General features: G+C 45.5%; 1 protein-coding gene across 1 annotated transcript in view; it reads left to right on the forward strand.

The window, feature by feature from the left end:
- The window catches only part of PFN2 (profilin 2), a 79871-nt gene extending 59736 nt beyond the window's left edge, over positions 1-20135 (forward strand). Inside the window, exons 2-3 of the mRNA XM_073674704.1 lie at positions 4955-5147; positions 17156-20135. Of these exons, the coding sequence (XP_073530805.1) occupies positions 4955-5147; positions 17156-17253 (291 nt within the window). The 3' untranslated portion in view covers positions 17254-20135. The remainder of the gene's footprint in view (positions 1-4954; positions 5148-17155) is intronic.
- The last annotated feature ends 1235 nt before the right edge of the window (positions 20136-21370 follow it).

Raw genomic sequence — 21370 nt, forward strand, 5'->3', positions numbered from 1 at the left:
CGCGGGGATCTTCGGAGTGTTTCCCGCTCATTGGCTTTACTTGAAACGCAGCAAATCCACAGGTATAAATATTATACCTGCGTATTTACGGCGTTTCAATTAAAGTCAATGGGCGGGAAATGTTGGGCATAATGGTCATGCTGCGTATTTTTTCGCTTTGCTAATCCTGAGCGGAAATTTCCGCATCATGTGCACAGCAAATCAGGACTAGCATTGTTATAGCTGGCAGACCTATTAACGAGCATTTTTGCAGCGTTTCCGCGGCGGGAAAACAGCAGCAAAAACGCATCAAAAACGTTTCGTGTGCACATAGCCTTATGGAACTTTGTAATCAGCCGCCAGGTTGCAGAGGTTGTATTGGGGGCCGTCCTGATGTAAACCTTATGGCAAGACAGGAGGCTGCCGTCCCCAGATGACTGTTAGTCTGCTGCTCCTCTAAGTTTGTGATTAAACCTGAAATCTGCAGAGCATTTCTGCTTTGCCCACTAAAGGTTAAGTTCCCTCATGCTTGGGATTCCTGTCTGCTCCTTGTCATGGTGATGCTTTGCAGATGCTGGGCTTATGGTTTATGGATGTTCCTTACCGTCTCCAGAATATCTTGTGCATATTAATATAGGATAACAATGCTCCAGCATCCTCTTCTGTTCTGTCTGTATTACCCTGGCCTGGTGAGAACTGCAGCGTTCCCTATTCTCTACGGCAGTGCTCATTCTTCTGCCCTTTTTGTGATGGGTCTAATTCTTCCCTTGCACATATAATGGTCCTCTTTTATGTGGTTTCAGACATGTCACCTACACATAGGAAAAACAAGTTTTTTTTTTTTTTATTTCCTCATAGATTGTAAGCTCATGTGAGCAGAGCCCTCGACCCTTGTAACTCAGTAGCCTAGGGTTTTTGTCTGGGCACACAGTCGCATTCCCCTGCTACAATCAGACTATTGGTGTATGTGCTGGAGCTGAAGGAGTCCTTTGTATTATATCACTGAGTTTAGGAGTCTGGTATATGCAAATTACCACATCTAATCCCCACCTATCTTTTCTTTTTTTATTATTAAAATATTACATGATGAAGGTTAATGAGGTCATCTGACAATTTTTAAAGGCGTTGCCTCAACTTCTTTCATTCCTCTCTGGGCCAGCAGCCTCCTGCTGTTCTCCTGAAGACTGACAGTTCAGACCAGTGGCTGCAAGAGGGGCAGCTTTGCCTTTGCATCATGAGAACACCACGGAGACTGATGTTGGAGTGATTCGGTCAGCTTCAGATTGGTTTGAGCTGGCTCTAAATCACAGAGTTTGTTAGTGCTGCATGCTCCTTACCTAGCTGACCCGCCATACTTAGACTTCAAGGTGGCCGGTAACTTAGGCAGCGAGCTGTATATAGTTTTAAAAATGCATTCGTTCTTGAACAGGGAGGATTTTTAATAAGTAGTAAATTGCAAAGTTGCTTGTTTTTGGAAGCACTTTGAGATTTTTTTTTTAACCACATAAAAGCTTGAGACTATCCCTTTTAATATTGTGAGGCAGGCCAGTAGGAAAGAACCATGAATATTCAACAAGAAGGCAGAGAAGAGCTGCAATGTGGGCTGGGATTTGTAATCTGTGTTTTCACCTATCCAGTGTGGTAGATCGGCTCACTCGGCTGTTTAGTAAGTTGGTCAAAGCAGCTGAAAATTTAAACGAAAAGCATACCTTTATTAAAACATGACTCCTAAACTAGTCCATAGCAAAATGGCCATATTCAGTCTTGTTGGCCTAAATAAACAGCATCCATTACAGTCCATATAACTACCGGGCTGGCCGCTCAGAAATCACGTTCAGTTCTGGAGGTCAGCTCTCCTTCAGAGCCCACAGAACAATCATTAAAGGGCACCTTTCAGCAGGATTGTGCTCAGTAAACCACATACACTGTAATGTGGGCGATATTACACTGATTAAAATGATACCTTGGTTGATGAAATCCGTGCTGTGGTTTTTGTGTAATCTTTACTTTCAGTTTGGAGATAATGATATGCTCGTGCTCCTGGGCGGCCTGTGGGGGGCGCTCTACCTGGTGCTCTGCTTGCATATTCATCTGTATAAATGTTATATGTGTATAAAAAAAGCGATGAAACGCTATGTGCCCACGATGCAGAAATGCTCAGGATTTTTTCCTGCTCGTTTCTGCATCTCCCTGGCAGAAAAAAACATGCCAGGGAGAAACATGCGGATTGTACATGCGTTTTCCTGCCAGGGACATGCGGATGTGAATCGTTCTTCACTTGCATTTCCGCATGCGGGTTGTCAAGCGCTTTCCAAGCGATTTTTAGCATCACTTGGAAAGTACTTCACAACTTGGTCACGCTATATAAATCCATGCAACCAGCATGGATTTGTATAGTGTGACCTGAGAGAATGTCAAAAAATAAAAAATAAACCTATACTTGCCTTCCGATGGCCCCTGCAGTCCTGCTGCGCTCCTGTGCTGGCTGCCGGCAGATCGCGGTACGCTGTAATGAAGGACCTGCCGTCACGTGACTGTGACGTCACCGCAGGTCCTTCAGTCTTGCGCGATCTGCAGGCAAGCACAGGGAAGGAGTCCGGGGGCCGTCGGAAGGTGAATATAATCTTTATTTATTTTATTCTTTTTTTACAGCTTTTAATGGTACCTGGGTGTGGAGGAGAGTCTCCTGTCCTCTACATCCGGGTATCATCCGCATATTAGAACGCGCCAATTACGCAAGTACAGATGCAGTCTTGAGGAATTGGCTCGTTCTAATGCAAGTCAATGGAGGCGAAAACGCAGCGCTTCCGCAAAATAATTGGTAGTGATGCTTTTTTTTCCGCAATGATAATTCGCAGCGGAAATTTCCGCAGCATGTGCAGAGCACATGCGGATTATCATTGGGGAACATGGCAGGCCTTCTACCATGTGTTTTTTTAAGCGTTTCTGCAGCGTTTTTGCCGCTGCGGAAATGCTTAAAAAACGCATCGTGGGCACACAGCCAAAAAATTCTAGGTATTTCAAAATACCAATGAAAATGTCAACTCGTCCCACAAAAAACAAGGCTACTCACAACTCCACCCACAGTTTACGGTATATGGATGAGGTTTGTTCGGGTGTTATCCACATGACTAGTACTGTAATCTACTGTGGAGTTTCCATCCAGTGTGGATGTAGCTTTTATTCTCACAGCTAGTACAGGTTGCTATCTTTTTAGTTTATGCTTTCCCTATTTCATTCCCCTCTGCTCTGTAAGTGATAAAGGGAACTTGTCATGTGGGGGAAAAAAAGCTACTTACCAGCAGATATAGTGTTAATCTGCAGGTAGATCACATTAAAATCACGCCTGTCTTACTGGAAACACCGCTGCAGGGAGAAAATGAACTGGTGTCCTACCTGCAGCTGCTCTTTCAGTCATCGGGCAGTGTAGGGAGAGATTACTGTCACTTCTCATTATACTGTGAGCAGTGTAGTAATCCCTCCCTAGTACTTGGACTGATAGTCTGCTCCAGGGCTGTGGTGTCTGAGCCGATGCCCATTTTGGTGGAGTCGACTCCACGACTCCCGACTCCACAGCCCTGCTGCTTACTCCTCATTTTGCTTGTTTATGCTAGTAATTCACACACAAAAAAACTACGCTGCCCGGAAAGGAAGAATGGAAAAAATGTCAATTTTGTCATGAATTGGTCGTGTTTTTAAATCTTAAATGACCTGATGTCCCGTCATATGGGTCAGAACTACAATCCTAGATTAGGCGGCAGCACACTTCTACTTGCATGTGGCAATGAGTTTACACTAGACTGCACTTCATGGGCTGTGAATGTCTGATGACTTATTGCTGGAGGAATGATTTTTACTGTGTCCAATTATTCCAATAGCTCAGTGAAAGAGTAAAAGTGCCCCATGATTAGTTCTGTGACCTTTAGCTGTAGGCTGGGCTCCTGCACAGCGCTGTGTATGTTGGCGTGCAACGCTTCGTGCAAGGTCTATTTTCTAACCACATACATGGTATAAGGAATAGCTCACTCCTATGTTTGTATGCTAGAAGCGAGTACATGGACAAGGACCCCAACGACAAAAAAAAACAAAGGACGTGCTGCGCCTAAACTTTGTGGCTAGAACCCCAGTGTTTGCTCACATGGAGTTTATTTTTTTCCCCATATAGATTTCTGAATGTTTTCTGCCCCAAAATCCAGGTGAAAAGTGCACACAAACACTCTCGCCCATTGTTTTAAATGAAAGATCCACGTTGTGGTTCATACGACTGCCCATTTTTCTGCCTAATTTCTTTTAAAACCACTTTAGGAGACGTGTCCTTTACTGGTTTGATTCCTTTTCTAACTCTGTGTACGACCAGTCTGTGGTATAACGTTATTCTGTAGGGCCGGTGTAAACTGCCCCCATGACCTCTGTATGCCCTACCAGGACATGTGGACAGAGGTTGTCCTCAGATGAGCTACCCGCACCCCTAGCAGCAGCTCTCCACCATAACGGGAAAACGTGACAAAATGTGCCGTTCTTGAGGCCGGCAATGGCTCTGCCCAGGTCACCATAATGCTCCGTTCTTGTGTGGCAACTGTACTTAAAGGAATAATCCCATCTCAAAGATATTCTATGTCTCTTTCCTCATGTGCAGGCATTGCAGGACTTTAGGTATCCATGGTTATGACCACTGATATAGTGAGAGTTAGTTAGCTAGCTGCTAGTGGCCGTAACCAAGGATACCTAAGGTCCTGCAATGCCTGCACATGAGGAAAGAGACATAGCGAATCTGATAACGTGTACTAGATTTCTAATTGGAGGTATTTGCTAATGTTATTATTATTACACCTACTACATATTGGGATAGGATCTTGGAGATGGGAATACCCCTTTTAATCTCTCTAACTTTGCTCAGTTCTTATAAAAAATCATTGAATGGCTCATACCAGATTAATAATTGTGTTTTTGTTTTTTTCCCCTCCTTAATTTCCAGCCTGCTGAAATAGATGTGCTGATAGGAAAGGACAGAGAAGGTTTCTTCACTAATGGTCTAACTGTTGGAGGAAAGAAATGCTCGGTGATCAGAGACAGCCTGTATATTGAAAATGATTACACAATGGACATCAGGACAAAAAGTCAAGGTGGAGAACCAACATACAACATTGCTGTAGGCAGAGCTGTCAGAGGTGAGACTCTATCCGGTTGTCTGTGTGTTGATGGTCTTGGTGGGGACTTCTTGTTCCATGTGGTCCTTTTGAAATGCCTTTTTATCCATGATCCTTGTATATAAAGAGAAGAGCATGGGTTCTCAAAAGGAGATTTATCACACGGTAATAAAAACCCAGCAAAATCCCCAAGTTTCAGGGAAGTTTGTAACGGCATGTCACTAGACTTGGAGGATCTGCCGCAAGGTGAAAAGTAGCCAGTTTTTGCTCCTAGTTTATTTCCACTGCCCCCGACTGTTCAGTGTTTGTGTGTTTATTTTTCTCCAAATCCACCATAAGGTTCCAGAGATAAGGACCTTGTTTGTTTAATGCTCATTTTTATGGTCTTTAATAAAGTGTCTTTTTGGCTGCTCTGCATTATTGGGGCTCGCTCACACGAGCGTATAACATGGCCGAGTGCTATATGATGTTTATTGGATAGCACTCGGCACAATGTTATACTATGGGGCAGTGCAGATCTGCGATTGTTTCCTCACGGAGAATTGGCATGAGAAAATAATCTCGCCATGCTGCGTGTGGCTCTGATATTCGGATCACCGCACCCATGCAAGTCTATGGGTGCGTGTGAAACCTTGAACTACACTGGGTTTTCCACTCGGATCACACTAAGGTGACACTCGGATTATACTGACAGAGTTTGAGCCGAGTGTCATTAATATAATTGGCTCGATTGTCTCGCATGAGAGAATCGACGCCAGTGTGAGCGAACCATTACTCTGTGAGCCAAGCACCATTGATAAAGGCACCCCCCCCCCCCCCCCCAGAGAATCCTGTAAGCCCCCTTAGTAAAGACCATAACAGTTAGCACTAAATGAAAAGGCCCATATCTCTGGAACTATACGGTGGATTTTAAAAAAAGAAAGAAAATCTGAAAACTCGGGAACATCAAGAATAGAATGGGAGCAAAAACTGGCCACTTTTGACCTGGTGACAGGTCCTCTATAAGGCTGTGTGCCCACGTAGCGTTTTTCAAGCGTATATGCTGCGGAATTTCCGCAGCGTAAACGCTTGAAAAACGCATGTAGATCCGCACCCCATGGTCCCTAATGGCATTCCGCAATGTCAATGCTGCAGTCAAAAATCCGCAGCATGTTCATTAATTTTGCGGAAGCGCAGCGGAATCAATGTGCGGATGGTACCCAAGTCTGGAGGAGAGGAGACTCTCCTCCAGACCTGGGTACCAAAGAACCTGTAAAAAAAAGAATAAAATAAAGTTTATACTTATCTTATGATGTTTTCCCTCCGTCGCGCTGTTGTCTGAAGGACCTGCCACGTCATTGAGTCATGTGACCCACCACATGACTCAATGACGTCACCGCAGGTCCTGCACACAACAGCGTGAGCCGCTCAAGCCTCCGGACGGGGCAGAGAATGCATCGGAAGGTGAGTATAAAGTTTATTTTTTTATTTTTTACCATTCTGAACAAGTTGTCAAGCACTTTTCCAAGTGATGCTTGGAGAAGTGCTTGATAACCCGCATGCAGAAATGCATGCAAAGACGCCTCACAAACGCTTCTACCTGGCGGGAAAACCGCATGTAATATCCGCATGCGATTTTCCCGCCAGGGAGAAGCGTAAAAAATATGCTTCAGGTCCGCAACGTGGGCACATAGCCTAAGAAGATACTGAGGTAATTTCAGCAGCAGATGGAAGGAAGGGAGACACAGTCATTACTAGTGGGTAGGCGGAGCCCACATAGGATAGAACACCTCAGATTAAAAAAGAGTGTTGTCCAGCCCCTCCAGCTTGGGCTCCTCCTACTCCAGCTCTCCAGTCTAAAATTTGAGGTCACAGAGGATGGTCGCTGCTGGAAGCAGCTCCTCAGAAAAATTTTTTTTTTTTTATTTTTATCGGACAGAGACTTGGACCCCCGTGGTCTTGAGGTCTCAGGGGTCTCAGCGCTGCTGGACCCCCACCCCTCCCTTGGCGGATCTGCATTACCCTTTGAGAGAGGTCCCTGCAGAACCCTGCCGGCCCCGGGGGATGAGGGATGCTTCCCTGGCGGGGACGCAAACCGCGCATCTGGGGTCACTGCGTTCTCCGCCCTGGGGGGAAGCTTGGGCACAGCGCCACAAATCCCTGGGGGTCCCTGTGGCGCTCAGCTGGGTGAGTACTCAGCATGTTAATGTGTTTTGAGTGCTTCAGCGGCTGCTGCGGCAGCCGCTGCTACATGTATTCAGGTGGTGACTTGTGTTTTTTTGTCCGCAGGTGGATGCCTGCAGGACATGGAAGCGGGGCAGGAGCGGAGAGCGGAGGAGTCACGCGCGCTTTTTTTGAAGCCGGCGGGGGGCGTGGCTTCGCGCCTTCCCGGTCTTTCGCGGGCAGGAAGCGCTCTGAGCGCGCGCTTTCTCCTGCCCCTCCTCTTCCGGCTTCTCTCACCTCACAGCGCGGCGGCCATTACTGAACGGCTTCCATCGGGCTCCTCACTCTCCTCTCCTCCCGACAGACCGAAGGAACACTGCACCGCGGCCAGCTGGGTGAGTCGCTTCTGCCTGTCAGGGCAGAAGCTTAACCCCTCACCCCCTCAGCGCAGGGCACCTTTCTGAGGCACAATAAGGTGGCAGACTGTGCTGTCCTGCAGCGATTACCTCATATAGAGGTTCCTTTTTTTGTCTGGAGCTCGCACATCCTTTTCATTTACAGAGGTTGTGGGGAGTCTGCGACATTAACCCCTTATTAGGCGGTTATCCCTTAATTGGGGGTCAGCTGGGGTAGCTCTCTTTAAGAGCTTTAACCCTTCATCCTTCTTTTAAGAAACCACACTGTCCTACTTACTGACAGGTTTATCCTGCCATATACTGTGTGAGGGCATGTCAGATCAGGGTCCAGGAGGTGCGGACCGTCTCCCAGGTCCGCTACAGGATCAGTCTCGCGTGTCTGACACGCAGGAGTCCTCGACGGCGTCAAGCGCAGCGGTCGGGGGTTTCGGTGATGGGGCAGTGGTCAAAATGGAGGCCCTCACTCGTTCTATTGATGGCCTGTCTGACCTTCTAGGTTATTGGGTGTCAGCTAGATCCTCTCATGGCAGGAAGCGCCACAGGCCGGTACTCCCCTCCCCGCGCAGCGGCTCGGAGATCTCTGTTATGGAGGGTTCCCCTTCAAGCTCAGATGGGGAGATGTCCGATTCGGATAAGGAGGATCGGCAGGGGCACTCTGCCTCTTTTTTGGGCCGTGCAGAGGCTTTTATTGGAGCCATGAGGGAGGCGTTACAGTTTCCGGAGGAGGTAACTAGACGTCCTGGTAAGTCGGCCCGGATGTTTCAGGAGTCGCATAGGTCGCGCTTGGCATTACCATCTCTGGATGAGCTTAATGGGGCAGTGGAGAAGGAACGCCTGTGTCCAGATAAACGTTTTCAGGGGACACGGTTTTTTGAGGCACTGTATCCGTGTTCCACGGAGTTGATTGATAATTGGATTCCTTCTCCTGAAGTGGATGTCCCTTTATCCCAGCTTAGCAAATCCTCATTACTGCCTGTTAAAGGGAAGGCGAGTCTGCAGGATCCGCTGGACAGAAAAACGGAGATGGCGGCGAAATCCATCTACGAGGCCGCGGGTCATGGATTCAGAGCGGTGCTAGGATCCATGTGTGCTTGTAAAGCTTCCCTAAGCTGGTTGGACCGTCTACGGACGGCGTGGCAGGATGGATCCCCGCTATCCGAGGTAGATGGGCTTTTCAAGTTGTTGGAGGATGCGGCCCGATATGGCAGTGATGCAGGTTTGGATACCGCGTCACTGCTGTCCAGGGCGCAATCCTCGGCGGTCACAGTCAGAAGAGCTCTGTGGCTCAGACAGTGGACCGGGGACGCGGTTTCCAAGCAAGGTTTGCTATCTTTAGCTTACAAGGGTGGTCAGTTATTTGGATCTGACCTCACGGAGCTGATTGTCAAGGCAAAGGCAAAAGAAGCGGCCTTACCACAGCGAAGAACTGTGGCTTCTGCGTCGGGCAGGCCTAGTGCCGGTAGTAGTCGGCGGCCCTTTCGGTCCAGGGGACGGTCCGGTCAGCCCTCTTGGGGATCGGGTCGTCCCTCTTTTTCAGGAAAAAAGGCTTCTCAGAAATCCCGCACTCCCTGGAAACAGAGCTTCCGTCAAGACAAGCGGGAAGCTGACAAAAAGCCCGCTAAGGCGGACTGACGCCAGGTTTTCACTCGAGGGCTCTCGAGTGGGGGGTCGCCTGCTCCAATTCGAATCGACTTGGGCGTCCCGCGTTTCGGACGCCTGGGTGACGCGGGTTGTGTCAGCAGGCTACTTCATAGTTTCTTTCTCGACCCCCGGACAGGTTTTGCCGATCTCGCATTCCGTCAGAGCCCGAGCTAGTTGCTGCTCTACGGCAGGAGGTCGATTCCCTTCTGCAGAAGGGTGTGGTGGTACCGGTTCCGCCGGAGGACCGGGGAAGAGGGTTTTATTCAAACCTCTTTGTGGTCCCCAAAAAGGAGGACAAATTTCGCCCCATTCTGGATCTCAAAAGATTGAATCGGCATGTCCGCACCCGGAAATTCCGCATGGAGTCGCTTCGCTCGGTTGTGGCGGCCCTGTCGCAGAACGACTTTTTGGTGTCAATCGACATTCGCGACGCTTATTTGCATGTTCCTGTCGGAAGGGCCCACCAACGCTTCCTTCGTTTTGCCATAGGTCAGGACCATTTCCAGTTTGTGGCCCTACCATTCGGGTTGGCCTCGGCGCCCAGAGTTTTTACAAAAATTCTGGCACCTCTCATGGCGATCCTTCGAAGACAGGGGGTTACGGTTTTTCCCTACCTGGACGACCTTTTGATTGTGGCGTCCTCAAAGGAGGAGGCGGTGACGGCTCGCAATCTATCCCTTCAGCTCCTGGAGGACTTCGGGTGGCTGGTCAATTGGAAGAAGTCGTCTCTGGAACCGTCGCAGTCAATCCTGTTTTTGGGGATGCATTTCGACACGGTACGAGCAGTGGTGTCCCTGCCTCCAGACAAGCAAGCAAGTCTTCTTCGACATGTACAGGTTATAAAGTCTTCGACAGCAATGTCCCTTCGAAGGTGTATGCGCCTTTTGGGTTTGATGGTGGCGTCAATGGAGGCACTTCCGTTTGCCCAATTTCATTCCAGGACTCTCCAAATGCTCATTCTGAACCGTTGGGATCGATCACAGGCTTCGCTGGATCGCTGTGTCATCATCTCCCACAGGGTGCGAGAGTCTCTAGAATGGTGGTTACGTCCGGAAGCGTTATCCCTGGGGAAGTCCTTCCTCCTTCTGAGGTGGTCGGTCATAACCACCGATGCCAGCCTGTCAGGCTGGGGGGGTGTCTGGAACGATCTCTGGATTCAGGGAGTATGGTCGTCGGAAGAGTCTGTCCTGCCGATCAACATCCTGGAATTGAGGGCGATTTTCCTTTGCCTCCAACACTGGACGGTCCCTTTAAACGGTCTGCCAGTCCGAGTGCAGACAGACAACGCGACGGCGGTCGCGTATATCAACCATCAAGGTGGAACGAGGAGCTCCAGGCTCATGATGGAGGTGTCTCGGATCCTGGTATGGGCCGAGGCCAAGGTGCCAGCCATCTCTGCGATTCACATTCCGGGAGTTCAGAATATCACGGCGGACTTCCTCAGTCGCGAGAAGGTGGATCCCGGAGAATAGAGTCTTCACCCAGAAATTTTTGCACAGCTGTGCTCCCGTTGGGGAACTCCTCAAGTGGATTTGATGGCATCAAGGTTCAACCCCAAGTTACCGACGTTCATGTCCAGGTACAAGGACCCGAAGGCTGTGGCGGTGGATGCTCTGGTGGCTCCGTGGGACCAATTCGAGCTAATCTATGTGTTCCCGCCGATATCCTTACTTCCTCTGGTGTTGCGTCGGATCAGACTGGAAAGAGTCCCGGCTATGTTAGTAGCCCCAGACTGGCCAAGGAGGACGTGGTTCTCGACGCTGGTGTCGCTTCTGGCTGCGCCTCCACTTCCTCTCCCTCTTCGCCCGGACCTGTTAACCCAAGGGCCCGTTCGTCATCCGGACCTGAAGTCTCTGCGTTTGACGGCGTGGCTCTTGAGACCGAAATCTTGACTCGTCAAGGTTTTTCAGCCGAAGTCATTGCCACTCTGCGAGCTGCCAGGGGTCCTGCCACTACTAGGATCTATCACAAGACTTGGGAGGTCTTCTTTTCATGGTGTTCGGGTTCTTCAAGGAACCCGAGGATTTTTTCCATTCCCAATTTGTTGGCCTTTTTGCAGTATGGCCTGGACAAGGGTTTGGCAGTTAGCACTCTGAGGGGTCAGGTTTCTGCTTTGTCCTTGCTGTTTCGGAAGGCTATCGCCTCGCGTAGGGACGTTCGTTCCTTTTTTCGCGGGGTAACCCGTCAGTTTCCGCCGCGGAAGGCGCTTGTGTCCCCTTGGCGGCTCAATCTGGTCTTGGAGGCTCTTCAACATGGGCCTTTTGAGCCTATGGACTCCGTTAGCCTTTCTTTGCTTTCTTGGAAGGTTGCCTTTTTAGTGGCAGTCACCTCTTTGAGAAGGGTTTCTGAACTGGCGGCTCTTTCTTGTTCGCCTCCTTTTCTGGAGTTTCTCCCGGATCGCGTGGTGCTTCGCACACGGGGCGACTTTCTACCTAAGGTGGTGTCACAATTTCATGTTAACCAGGATATTGTGTTGCCCTCGCTCTGTCCGGAACCGAGGAATGCGAAGGAACGGGCCTTGCACTCATTGGATTTAGTGCGGGCTTTGAAGTTCTATTTGTCTATTACTCAAGGTTTTCGGAAATCGGACTCTCTGTTTGTGATTCCAGCAGGTCGTCGGCGTGGTCAACGAGCTTCCAAGGACACTATAGCTCGATGGATTCGGTCGGCCATTTTAGAGGCTTACCGACTCAAGGGCGAATCTTGTCCAATTAAGATTCGAGCTCACTCCACGAGAGCTGTGGGTTCATCGTGGGCTTTTCATCAAGGGGCCTCGACAGCTCAACTCTGCCGGGCGGCTACCTGGCGCTCCGTCCAAACTTTTACAAAGTTTTATAAGGTGGACGTCAGTGCTTCCGCTGATGCAGCCTTAGGACGTAGGGTCCTGCAGGCGGCTGTAGTTTAAGTTATCGTTAACTTGTATTTAGCGCTAGTTGCGCATTTTTCTAGGATGTTGGGATTCTGCCTCTGTTGGTTTTTTTCCCACCCTTAATTTTTGGACTGCTTTGGGACGTCCCACTAGTAATGACTGTGTCTCCCTTCCTTCCATCTGCTGCTGAAAGACGGATTTTGGTAAGACCTTACCTGTAAAATCCTTTTCAGCGAAGGAAGGAAGGGAGACACAGCTCCCTCCCATGGCAGAAGTGTGTTGTTGTGTTTTCAGATGCAGCGTGACCCTTCTCTGATAGCGATTATCTGGGCTGAGGTCGGCGCGCTAAGGCTCTGTTCCAGCATTGCCAGCTCATCGCAGTGGTCAGGTCCAGTGAGTAGTACCTGGGACTGTGTGGTTTTTCTGTTATATGCATAACCTGTCTCTTGTTTTTTCTCTGAAGTTCTTCAGAAGGGGTTATGTTGCTCCGCTGGTGATATTTGCTCTTCCTTAGCTTGTGTACGGACTGGAGAGCTGGAGTAGGAGGAGCCCAAGCTGGAGGGGCCGGACAACACTCTTTTTTAATCTGAGGTGTTCTGTCCTATGTGGGCTCCGCCTACCCACTAGTAATGACTGTGTCTCCCTTCCTTCCTTCGCTGAAAAGGATTTTACAGGTAAGGTCTTACCAAAATCCGTCTTTCTATCCAGTAAGGTGGGATTCTTCTCAGCACAGTCACTTTTCATTAGGAATTATTAGTCCAGACACCTGGAAAGGAACAGACATGTCTAGTGGTTGCATTGGTTAAGACGTCTTCTGCATCTATACACAGCACAAAACCTTTGACTAATAAATCTTGGCCATCATAAAGGGGTTGATTTGACTTCTAAAAATTTATTTTTTCAAAAGGTAAGGGATGTTGTAAAAAAACAAAACACCGTATAGCCACTGGCTGCAATCCTTGTGGCTTCAATGCAGGAGGTCTCCACCAGGACTGGAAGCTATGATGACCCACTCTTCATCTACTGCTGCAGTCATAGGACTCAACGATCAGATGAATGTAGAACAGAAGTCATCGCTTCCGGTCCCAGTGGAGACCATTGAAGCCGCCTGCGCCAGAGTCGCAGGGGTTTGAGCCGATGAGTATAACTTATTTTTAATATTTTTACAATATTCCTGCCTTTTTGAAATGTATTTATTTTTATAAATTGGACAACCCCTTTAAAGATGGCTTTAACCTTTTGTATTTTCATGCACAAATACTGCCGGCATACAATTCTGCATAAATTCTTGTGTGTCTGGAAACCCGACCCACGCAGAGCCTAAGATGCACAACACTTAGGGGAAATCTAGGCTTGAATGAATGTCTAAAAATCATTATCTGCAGCAAATTGTCCTGTCTAAACATGAGATGTACCACTGATTAAATTATACTCTATGGGGACTGAGTGCTCTGATTGGCACTTCTGTTCCCATCACTGTTTTTTAGACATAAGTAAACGTCGCCAATAGGCTTGTATATACACTCGTGGTTAAAATTGTTGGTACCCCTCGTTTAATGAAAGCAAAACCCACAATGGTCACAGCAATAACTTGAATCTGACAAAAGTAATAATTAAAAATCTATGAAAAAGAACAAATGAAAGTCAGACATTGCTTTCCAACCCTGCTTCCACAGAATTTAAAAAAAAAATTCAACTCATAAAATAGGCCTGGACAGAAATGATGGTACACCTGAAAATAATGTGACAAAAGGGACATGTTAAAGCAAGTTGTGTCCACTAATTAGCATCACAGGTGTCTACAATCTTGTAATCAGTCAGTGGGCCTGTATATAGGGCTACAGATACTCACTGTGCTGTTTGGTGACATGGTGTGTACCACCCTCAACATGGACCAGGGAAGGCAAAGGAAAGAGTTGTCTCAGGAGATTCGAAAGAAAATTATAGACTAGCATGGTAAAGGTTATAAGACCATCTCCGAGCTGCTTGATGTTCCTGTGACTACAGTTTCACATATTATTCAGAAATTTAAGATCCATGGGACTGTAGCCAACCTCCCTGGATGTGGCCGCAGGAGGAAAATTGATGACAAATCAAAGTGACGGATAATACGAATGGTAACAAAAGAGCCCAGGAAAACTTCTAAAGAGATTAAAGGTGAACTTCAAGCTCAAGGAACATCAGTGTCAGATTGTACCATCTCTCATTGTTTGATCCAAAGTGGACTTCATGGGAGACAACCAATGAGAACACCATTGTTGAAAAAAAAGCCAGACTGGAATATGCTAAACTACATGTTGACAAGCCACAAAGCTTCTGGGAGAATGTCCTATGGACAGATGAGACAAAAATGGAAGTTTTTGGCAAGGCACATCAGCTCTATGTTCACAGACGGAAAAATGAAGCATATCAAGAAAAGAACACTGTCCCTACTGTGAAACATGGAGGAGGCTCTGTTATATTCTGGGGCTGCTTTGCTGCATCTGGTACAGGGTGTCTTGAATCTGTGCAGGGTGCAATGAAATCTCAAGACTATCAAGGTATTCTTGAGAGAAATGTGCTGCCCAGTGTCAGAAAGCTTGGTCAGTCACAGGTCATGGGTCTTGCAACAGGATAATGGCCCAAACACACAGCTAAAAACACCCAAGAATGGCTAAAACATTGGACTATTCTGAAGTGGCCTTCTATGAGCCCTGACCTAAATCCTATTGAGCATCTTTGGAAAGAGCTGAAACATGCCGTCTGGAAAAGGCAACCTTCAAACACGAGACAACTGGAGCAGTTTGCTCATGAGGAGTGGGCCAAAATATCTGTCGAGCGGTGCAGAAGTCTCATTGACCGTTACAGGAATCATTTGATTGCAGTGATTGCCTCAAAAGGTTGCTCAACAAAATATTAAGTGAAGAAGAGTACCATCATTTCTGTCCAGGCCTATTTCATGAGTGTCATTTTTTTTTTTAATTCTGTGGAAGCAGGGTTGAAAAGCAATGACTGACTTTCATTTGTTCATTTCCATAGATTTTTAATTTATTATTACTTTTGTCAGATTCAAGTTATTTCTGTGACCATTGTGGGTTTTTCTTTAATTAAACGAGGGATACCAACAATTTTGACCACGTGTGTAGTTGATCAATGGTTGTTTAACAGCCTTGGCCGGCCTATGTGAATGGTCACTAATAAACAAACGGTCAGATTATGAGCAACGTTAATAGAAGAAAAATAAGCCTCTCTAAATTTGTCAATCAGAAAGACTCTATACTTTTATCTCAGCCCTGGTTGCTAGCGCTTACTATAGTTGAAGCTAGATTATGTTTTCATTTGAAATATAAGGACTGGCTTTTGGATGATGCCAAGATGGAAACTGTACTTGTTGCGATTTTGTATAGTAATCAGGGCAAATTTGTTAAGACTGACGCATTATATGCCTATTCAGAAAAAAAAGATCATTGGAGTCAGTTGTGCCAAATTTAATAAAAGGTGCACGCCGCTTAATACATTAGTACAGGAAAAAATGCACCAAAAGTCAGCAATGAAATCTACACCTCAAAAGTTGTGACCTTTTCTGGCACAAAAGTTTAATTCTGTCTCTTGACCTATCCCCCTCTTAGTACACCGTGCTCACTTTTTCAACATTCGGCAAACATAGTGCAACTGTCAGTTAAAAACTTCACATAAAACTTGCAAAAAGTCAGAAGTCCAACAAATGGCAACTTTATTTTCACTAATAACTGATGTAAATTGACTGATAAATCCGGGCCATTATTATTTACATATGTTCTTGGCTATAAAAAAAGTCATGAGATTTATTTTCCAGCACTACTTATGTCCTGAGGCCATGTCTGGCATGTCCAGCAGCAAAACTCCCCTATGGCAATATATTTTTACTTTATCATTAAATCTTATTTAAAATGAATCTGTCAGCAAGAAACCTTACATTTACCTGGAGCCATAGTAGTAACCTGCAGATTAAATACAGTTTTACACATGTACAGCAGTGTAATAGGAAGCGCGGCTACAGGGAGAAAGAAGTTACATCCTCGCATCCAAACATCAGTACGGCTTAGAGGGAGAATGGTGGTTGCAGAACCTTGGCCAACTCTCCATCTACAAAAGACGACCACCATTATGTATTCCAACATTTCTGCCACTAAAGCGCAGAGGGAGCTTTCATACAGTCACTTTGCATATGCACAGTAGGCTCTATAATAAATGCTTAATATGGGGAAACCTAGTAGGGGCCCGCAGCTGTCAGCTACTTCAGGTGCTATTCTGGACAGACTAGTGCTTGCTGTGACTTGTGGTCTGTGTGAAAGTCGCTTGTGTGCACTTGTACATACTGTAGTTAATATTGGTCGGTTTGCTGTCCATATGCATTCAGTTCTGCATACAGATAGCGCACTGACCGAAAGTGCCAGCCTTTATGTGAAAACCTCATTGAGCTTAGTTTAGAATTGTACAACAATCTACAGGTAAAGGTCACCCGGTTTTTGTCACCTAATCTCAGAGCGGCATAATGTAGAAAGACCCCAGTTCCAGTGTTTTGTCACTTACTGGCTACTTCCTATAGTTTTTATAAATCACTGTTTTATCAGCAGTAGAATACCACTGGAGGACTAGTAAACCTGCTGCCATGTAGTCAGTCCTCCATATTCATGATCTCTGTGTAATCCTCGCCCTTGCCACTGATTGGCAGCTTCCTGCCTACATACAGTGTACACAGAATGCTGCCAATCAGGGGTGTGGGTGGGGTTATACAGAGCTCAACATTCACAAACCTGGTACCTCTGTAGCAGACAAAACACAGATTTTTATAAAAACTGCAGCAAGCAGCTCAGTAAGTGCCTCGTAGCTGGAATCAGGTCTTTGCCCCTACATCATTTATCCTCAGGTATTAAAAACCTCATGACAGATTCCCTTTAGTGAGACTTATTATTGTAATCCACTTTCTTTTTTTCTTTCAGTCTTGGTCTTCGCAATGGGGAAAGAAGGAGTTCACGGAGGCGGCTTGAATAAAAAGGCGTTTGCAATGGCAAAATATTTGAGAGATATGGGATTCTAGCTGTTAGGCCAACTTATATTCTAGGGGTAAAATAAAAAAAATTGCTACTAAACTTTCCTGTCTGAACAAAGCATCCTTTCATCTGGAAATTTTATTAGCAATAACTGGGGTGATGGAGGATGAACCTGTGTCTCCTTTGTATCCCTATTTAAGTGGGGAAAGTGTTTTTTCTTATTTTTTTTTTTCTTTTTGATTTTTGTCTTTTCAAGCAATTCAGTTTATTATGGCAGATTATGTCCTCGATGGGACAACCCAACCGGATGTTCTGTTAACTGCTTTCACCCTTCCTAAAGGCTTTACCACTGAGCAGCATCTCCTGCCAGCAAACGCTGTGTCTCCCCCATCATTCAGGCTGTGGGTGATGGCTACAATTCGTCTTCTGTTTATCCATTATCCCCTTGTTAATGTCCGTCCCCAGCCATGATCTAATTGTAGTCCTATAATGTGAAATGTGGCTTTAAGTGTGTTTAAAGAACTCGTTATCCACTTTCCTTCGTTCCATAGTGTCCGTCTCATTGTATATGGGATTTCTGTAGTAAACTGTGGACTTGGGTCCCAGTTCAAGACAACTTGAGTACCGAATGTAAACTTTGCCACAAATTGTACCTCATCTACGTAAGTTTCAGGCCTCTCTTCTAAAATACCAAGTACTTGACTCTATTACAAACTGTTTGCTAAAGAGGTTGGTGATTTATTTAATACCCAGATTTCCAGGAGATTTTCCCATTTTGTGCTGCTCTGCTACATGCATGAGGTGTCTAGCACAGACTTATGTTGTCTTGGAAGAAGTCTAGGCTTAGTGTAAGTAAGGGCTTAGCGTCTTAAGTCTGCAGGACTGAATATGGGCCATAAAATATATATATGTATCTATATACATACATATATACTGGGGTGAATGGCAGTGCACAGAAAAAAAACGCTGTAAAATGAAGCATGTTGATAAACCACTGAATCGTTTGCCTTTTGGGTGGTTTGAGCATATCCACACCTCAGCTTAGTCTTCCTTTGCTCAAACACAGGTGGAGATACCTACACATACACTAAATTCTAGGTCCGCGTCCTCACGACTTTGTATCTTTTATTCTTTCTGGTGTGTTTCTGATTGATCCCTCCGATATGATTAGTGCAGATCACGGTGCCACCTTTACCGGTTTGGCTTTGACCGCTGTGCTTGGGGTGGGGGGGGGGGGGATATGTTTTCTGTGCAATAACTCAGTTACACCCTTTTATTCCACACTAGTATATGCCAAATCATATATTTTTTTTAAATAAGTTTTAAAGCCATTTGCTAAAATGTATTCCTTCATCGTGGTTGAGGTGGAGGTAAATCTTTCTTTCTTTTAACACTAAGCTCCGGTATAAAAATCTGCACCCAGCACTGCAGCACAGCAAAAGTTTTCATGGATGTGGAAGCGAACACGAGAATATAGAAGCGCCAATATAAGAGGGTCTTTAATTTAGTCCCATAAGGAGGAAGAGATTTGGGGGTCTATTGATCACTTATTTCTCTTTCTGGATCTGTATAGTAAGCATTTGACGTCTCGGGCAGTGGCCAATATCGCAATGATAACTAATTTATGTTCCGGTCTCCCGTTCCCGCCTAGAAGTATCCATCCTCTGTTTTGATCTGTTGTGATCTTGTGACATTAGCGTAAATGACAGTGTTGCCTTTCCTGTCTGCCACAAAAGATTTTTTTTTTAGTGGACGTTGGCTGATCGAAGATCCTGCTGGATACTGCAAGAACTTACTACATTCTTCAAATAAAACCAAGAAAGCTATTTGACCTCTTACATTTAACACTACAAATCTAAAGTCCTTCATTTTTGAAGGGGACGTTGAAACAGGCTCTTGATCAGCCAGCTAAGATATTTTTTTTTTAGGTTCTTCTTTTTTTTTTAAGTTAGGGAATATTGTGATGAAACCCTTTTTAATAATGTACAATATTGTGGTATATTTTTTGTTCATAGGACCAATTGCAGCTAAATATTTCCCAAGCATTTAAAGGCTTAGTGTATCTTAAAGCAAACCAGTCGCTAACTAGAAGGAGCTCTATTGTGGGTTGCATCAGTATTAAGTTGCATATTTGACCAGGAGACGGGTACATTGAGGTCTACATTACGAAGCGTCTCTGATGCAGTTTTCTTTCCAGTTGAGCTCCTCCAAACATTGGTCCAGGCCACAATATGGCCACTTTATCCTCATAACTGGCCCATTTTAAAGAAGGAGCTGCCAGCTGTAGTGAAGTACTCCTCCAGCTGATTTTTTGGGCTGGCTCTCCTAAGAACAATGACATGCTTGATTCTCTTCATAGTTTTTAAAGGGTTGGTAGTTTGCAGTAGTGCTGCTGATAAACCGTAACAGCGAATTAACAATTGGGGAAAGTTTGCTGCAGAATCAGTTCAGTACATTTTCCTTGTATTATTTGAAGCGTGTATAACCTGGTTGTCAGTTAAATTCACTACTCACTGCTAATTTAATAAATGGGGAAAAATTATGAATTCTTTGTACTAAAGAATAGTAGATGGCATTCTTTAGAATGAACCTGGCTGTATTTGTGATAGCTTCATATGTATTCTGTGCCATATGACAAAACCAAGTCGTGAGATGGGTTTTAACTGACACAAGGTCTTGCATCCCCTGGAATGGCACTTCTGTAAAGACATTTTAGTATTTTGCTTCTGTTTTTTGTCTTGTGTATCATGTAAAAGAAGAAAAAAAACTGTACACATTCTTGTTAATTTGTCCATATCTTTCCCTGCACTTTTGTTACATCTGGGATACAGTCTAACTCATCTGATTTAATATGCATTTAAAAAAATGCCATAAACTATTAAAACACCTTGTTTACAGACAGATGAAATTAAAATTTATTCCAACCAAATTGTTGTCATCTTGTTTTTGTTTTTGTTTTGTTTTTTAGAAATTATCGTCTAATTGTTACTTGCTGTAATTTTCCTCATGTAATTCTAGAGCTGCAATCCTGTCTATCATAGCATAACCCCTTTAGTTACATTTATGTTTCCTAAGTTTGGAAGTTGTAGCCATAGCATGGGGGATGGACCCGTTCGTGTGATCAGGAAGTTATCTCCTGCAGACCAAGAAAATGAATGGAGCGCAGGTGCGCATGACCGACCTTCTCTTCATTCACATGGCTGCTCTTCTGAGCGCAGCTCTCAAGACTGATGGAGTCCACAGCAGTTGGACCCCAGCTATCAAAAAGTTATCCCTTCTATAAATAGAGGATAATTTTATGGGACTACTTAAAGGGATTATTCAGGCTTTGGGCTGAAGTCTGCAGTCACAGACTGCGGGTTTGTGAGCGCAAGTATTTGATTTACATACATGCGGTCATGTGCTGGCTAGATGTGCACGGCCTCGCTCACTGCTAGTAAATTAAGCGAAGTACATCTAGTCAGAATGTGTCTGAATGTATTTAAATTGCATACTTGCGGTCACATGACATGAATCCTGATGGCGCACAGAGTGCACGCTGTGAAGATTCACAAGTGAGGTCAGAGTGACTGCACACTTGAGCCCCAAGCCTGGACAACCCCTATAAGTGCAGCTGAGTAAAGTGCCAATTTGATATTTTAAAGTGTTTGATAATGCTCCTTATAAATATTAAATGTGTAAGTTATAGGGGTAATCCAGTGCTGCTTACTTCCCCAATGTTATGGGATCAGCTGGTAAGGTGGATTTCCTAAACTCTAGGTCGGTGAGAGCAGTACCGACTGAAGGTGAAAGTGCAACAGAGTGGGTCTTGACAAACAACAAGTGGATGAGCAAGGACCAGGATAGTAGGGAATGTAGCACTGCAGATGAGCAGAGCAAGTAGCACAGGTGAAGCAGAGCCAGGTGTTTTATAAACACAAGAACAGTAGCAGTATAGGAAACTGGCATCTTCTGTCAGGGAAGCAGATAATTACAGGAATACTGTTTGGTGTCTTCCTGCAGAGAAATGGTTAATAACAGTAATATAACAGAAGTAAATGCAGATTCGTATCTTCCAACCAGCAAGCCAATGGCTAACTGCAGGAATACTGGCAATCTGGAGATTAGCTTGAAGAGATGCGTTGCATTGAGTGCAGAGACCATGATTGTATAAAGTTAGGAACT

This window comes from Phyllobates terribilis, unplaced genomic scaffold (genome assembly GCF_046119375.1).
Source record: "Phyllobates terribilis strain yellow unplaced genomic scaffold, ASM4611937v1 Scaffold_3__8_contigs__length_932513732, whole genome shotgun sequence".
Taxonomy (NCBI): Eukaryota; Metazoa; Chordata; class Amphibia; order Anura; family Dendrobatidae; genus Phyllobates; species Phyllobates terribilis.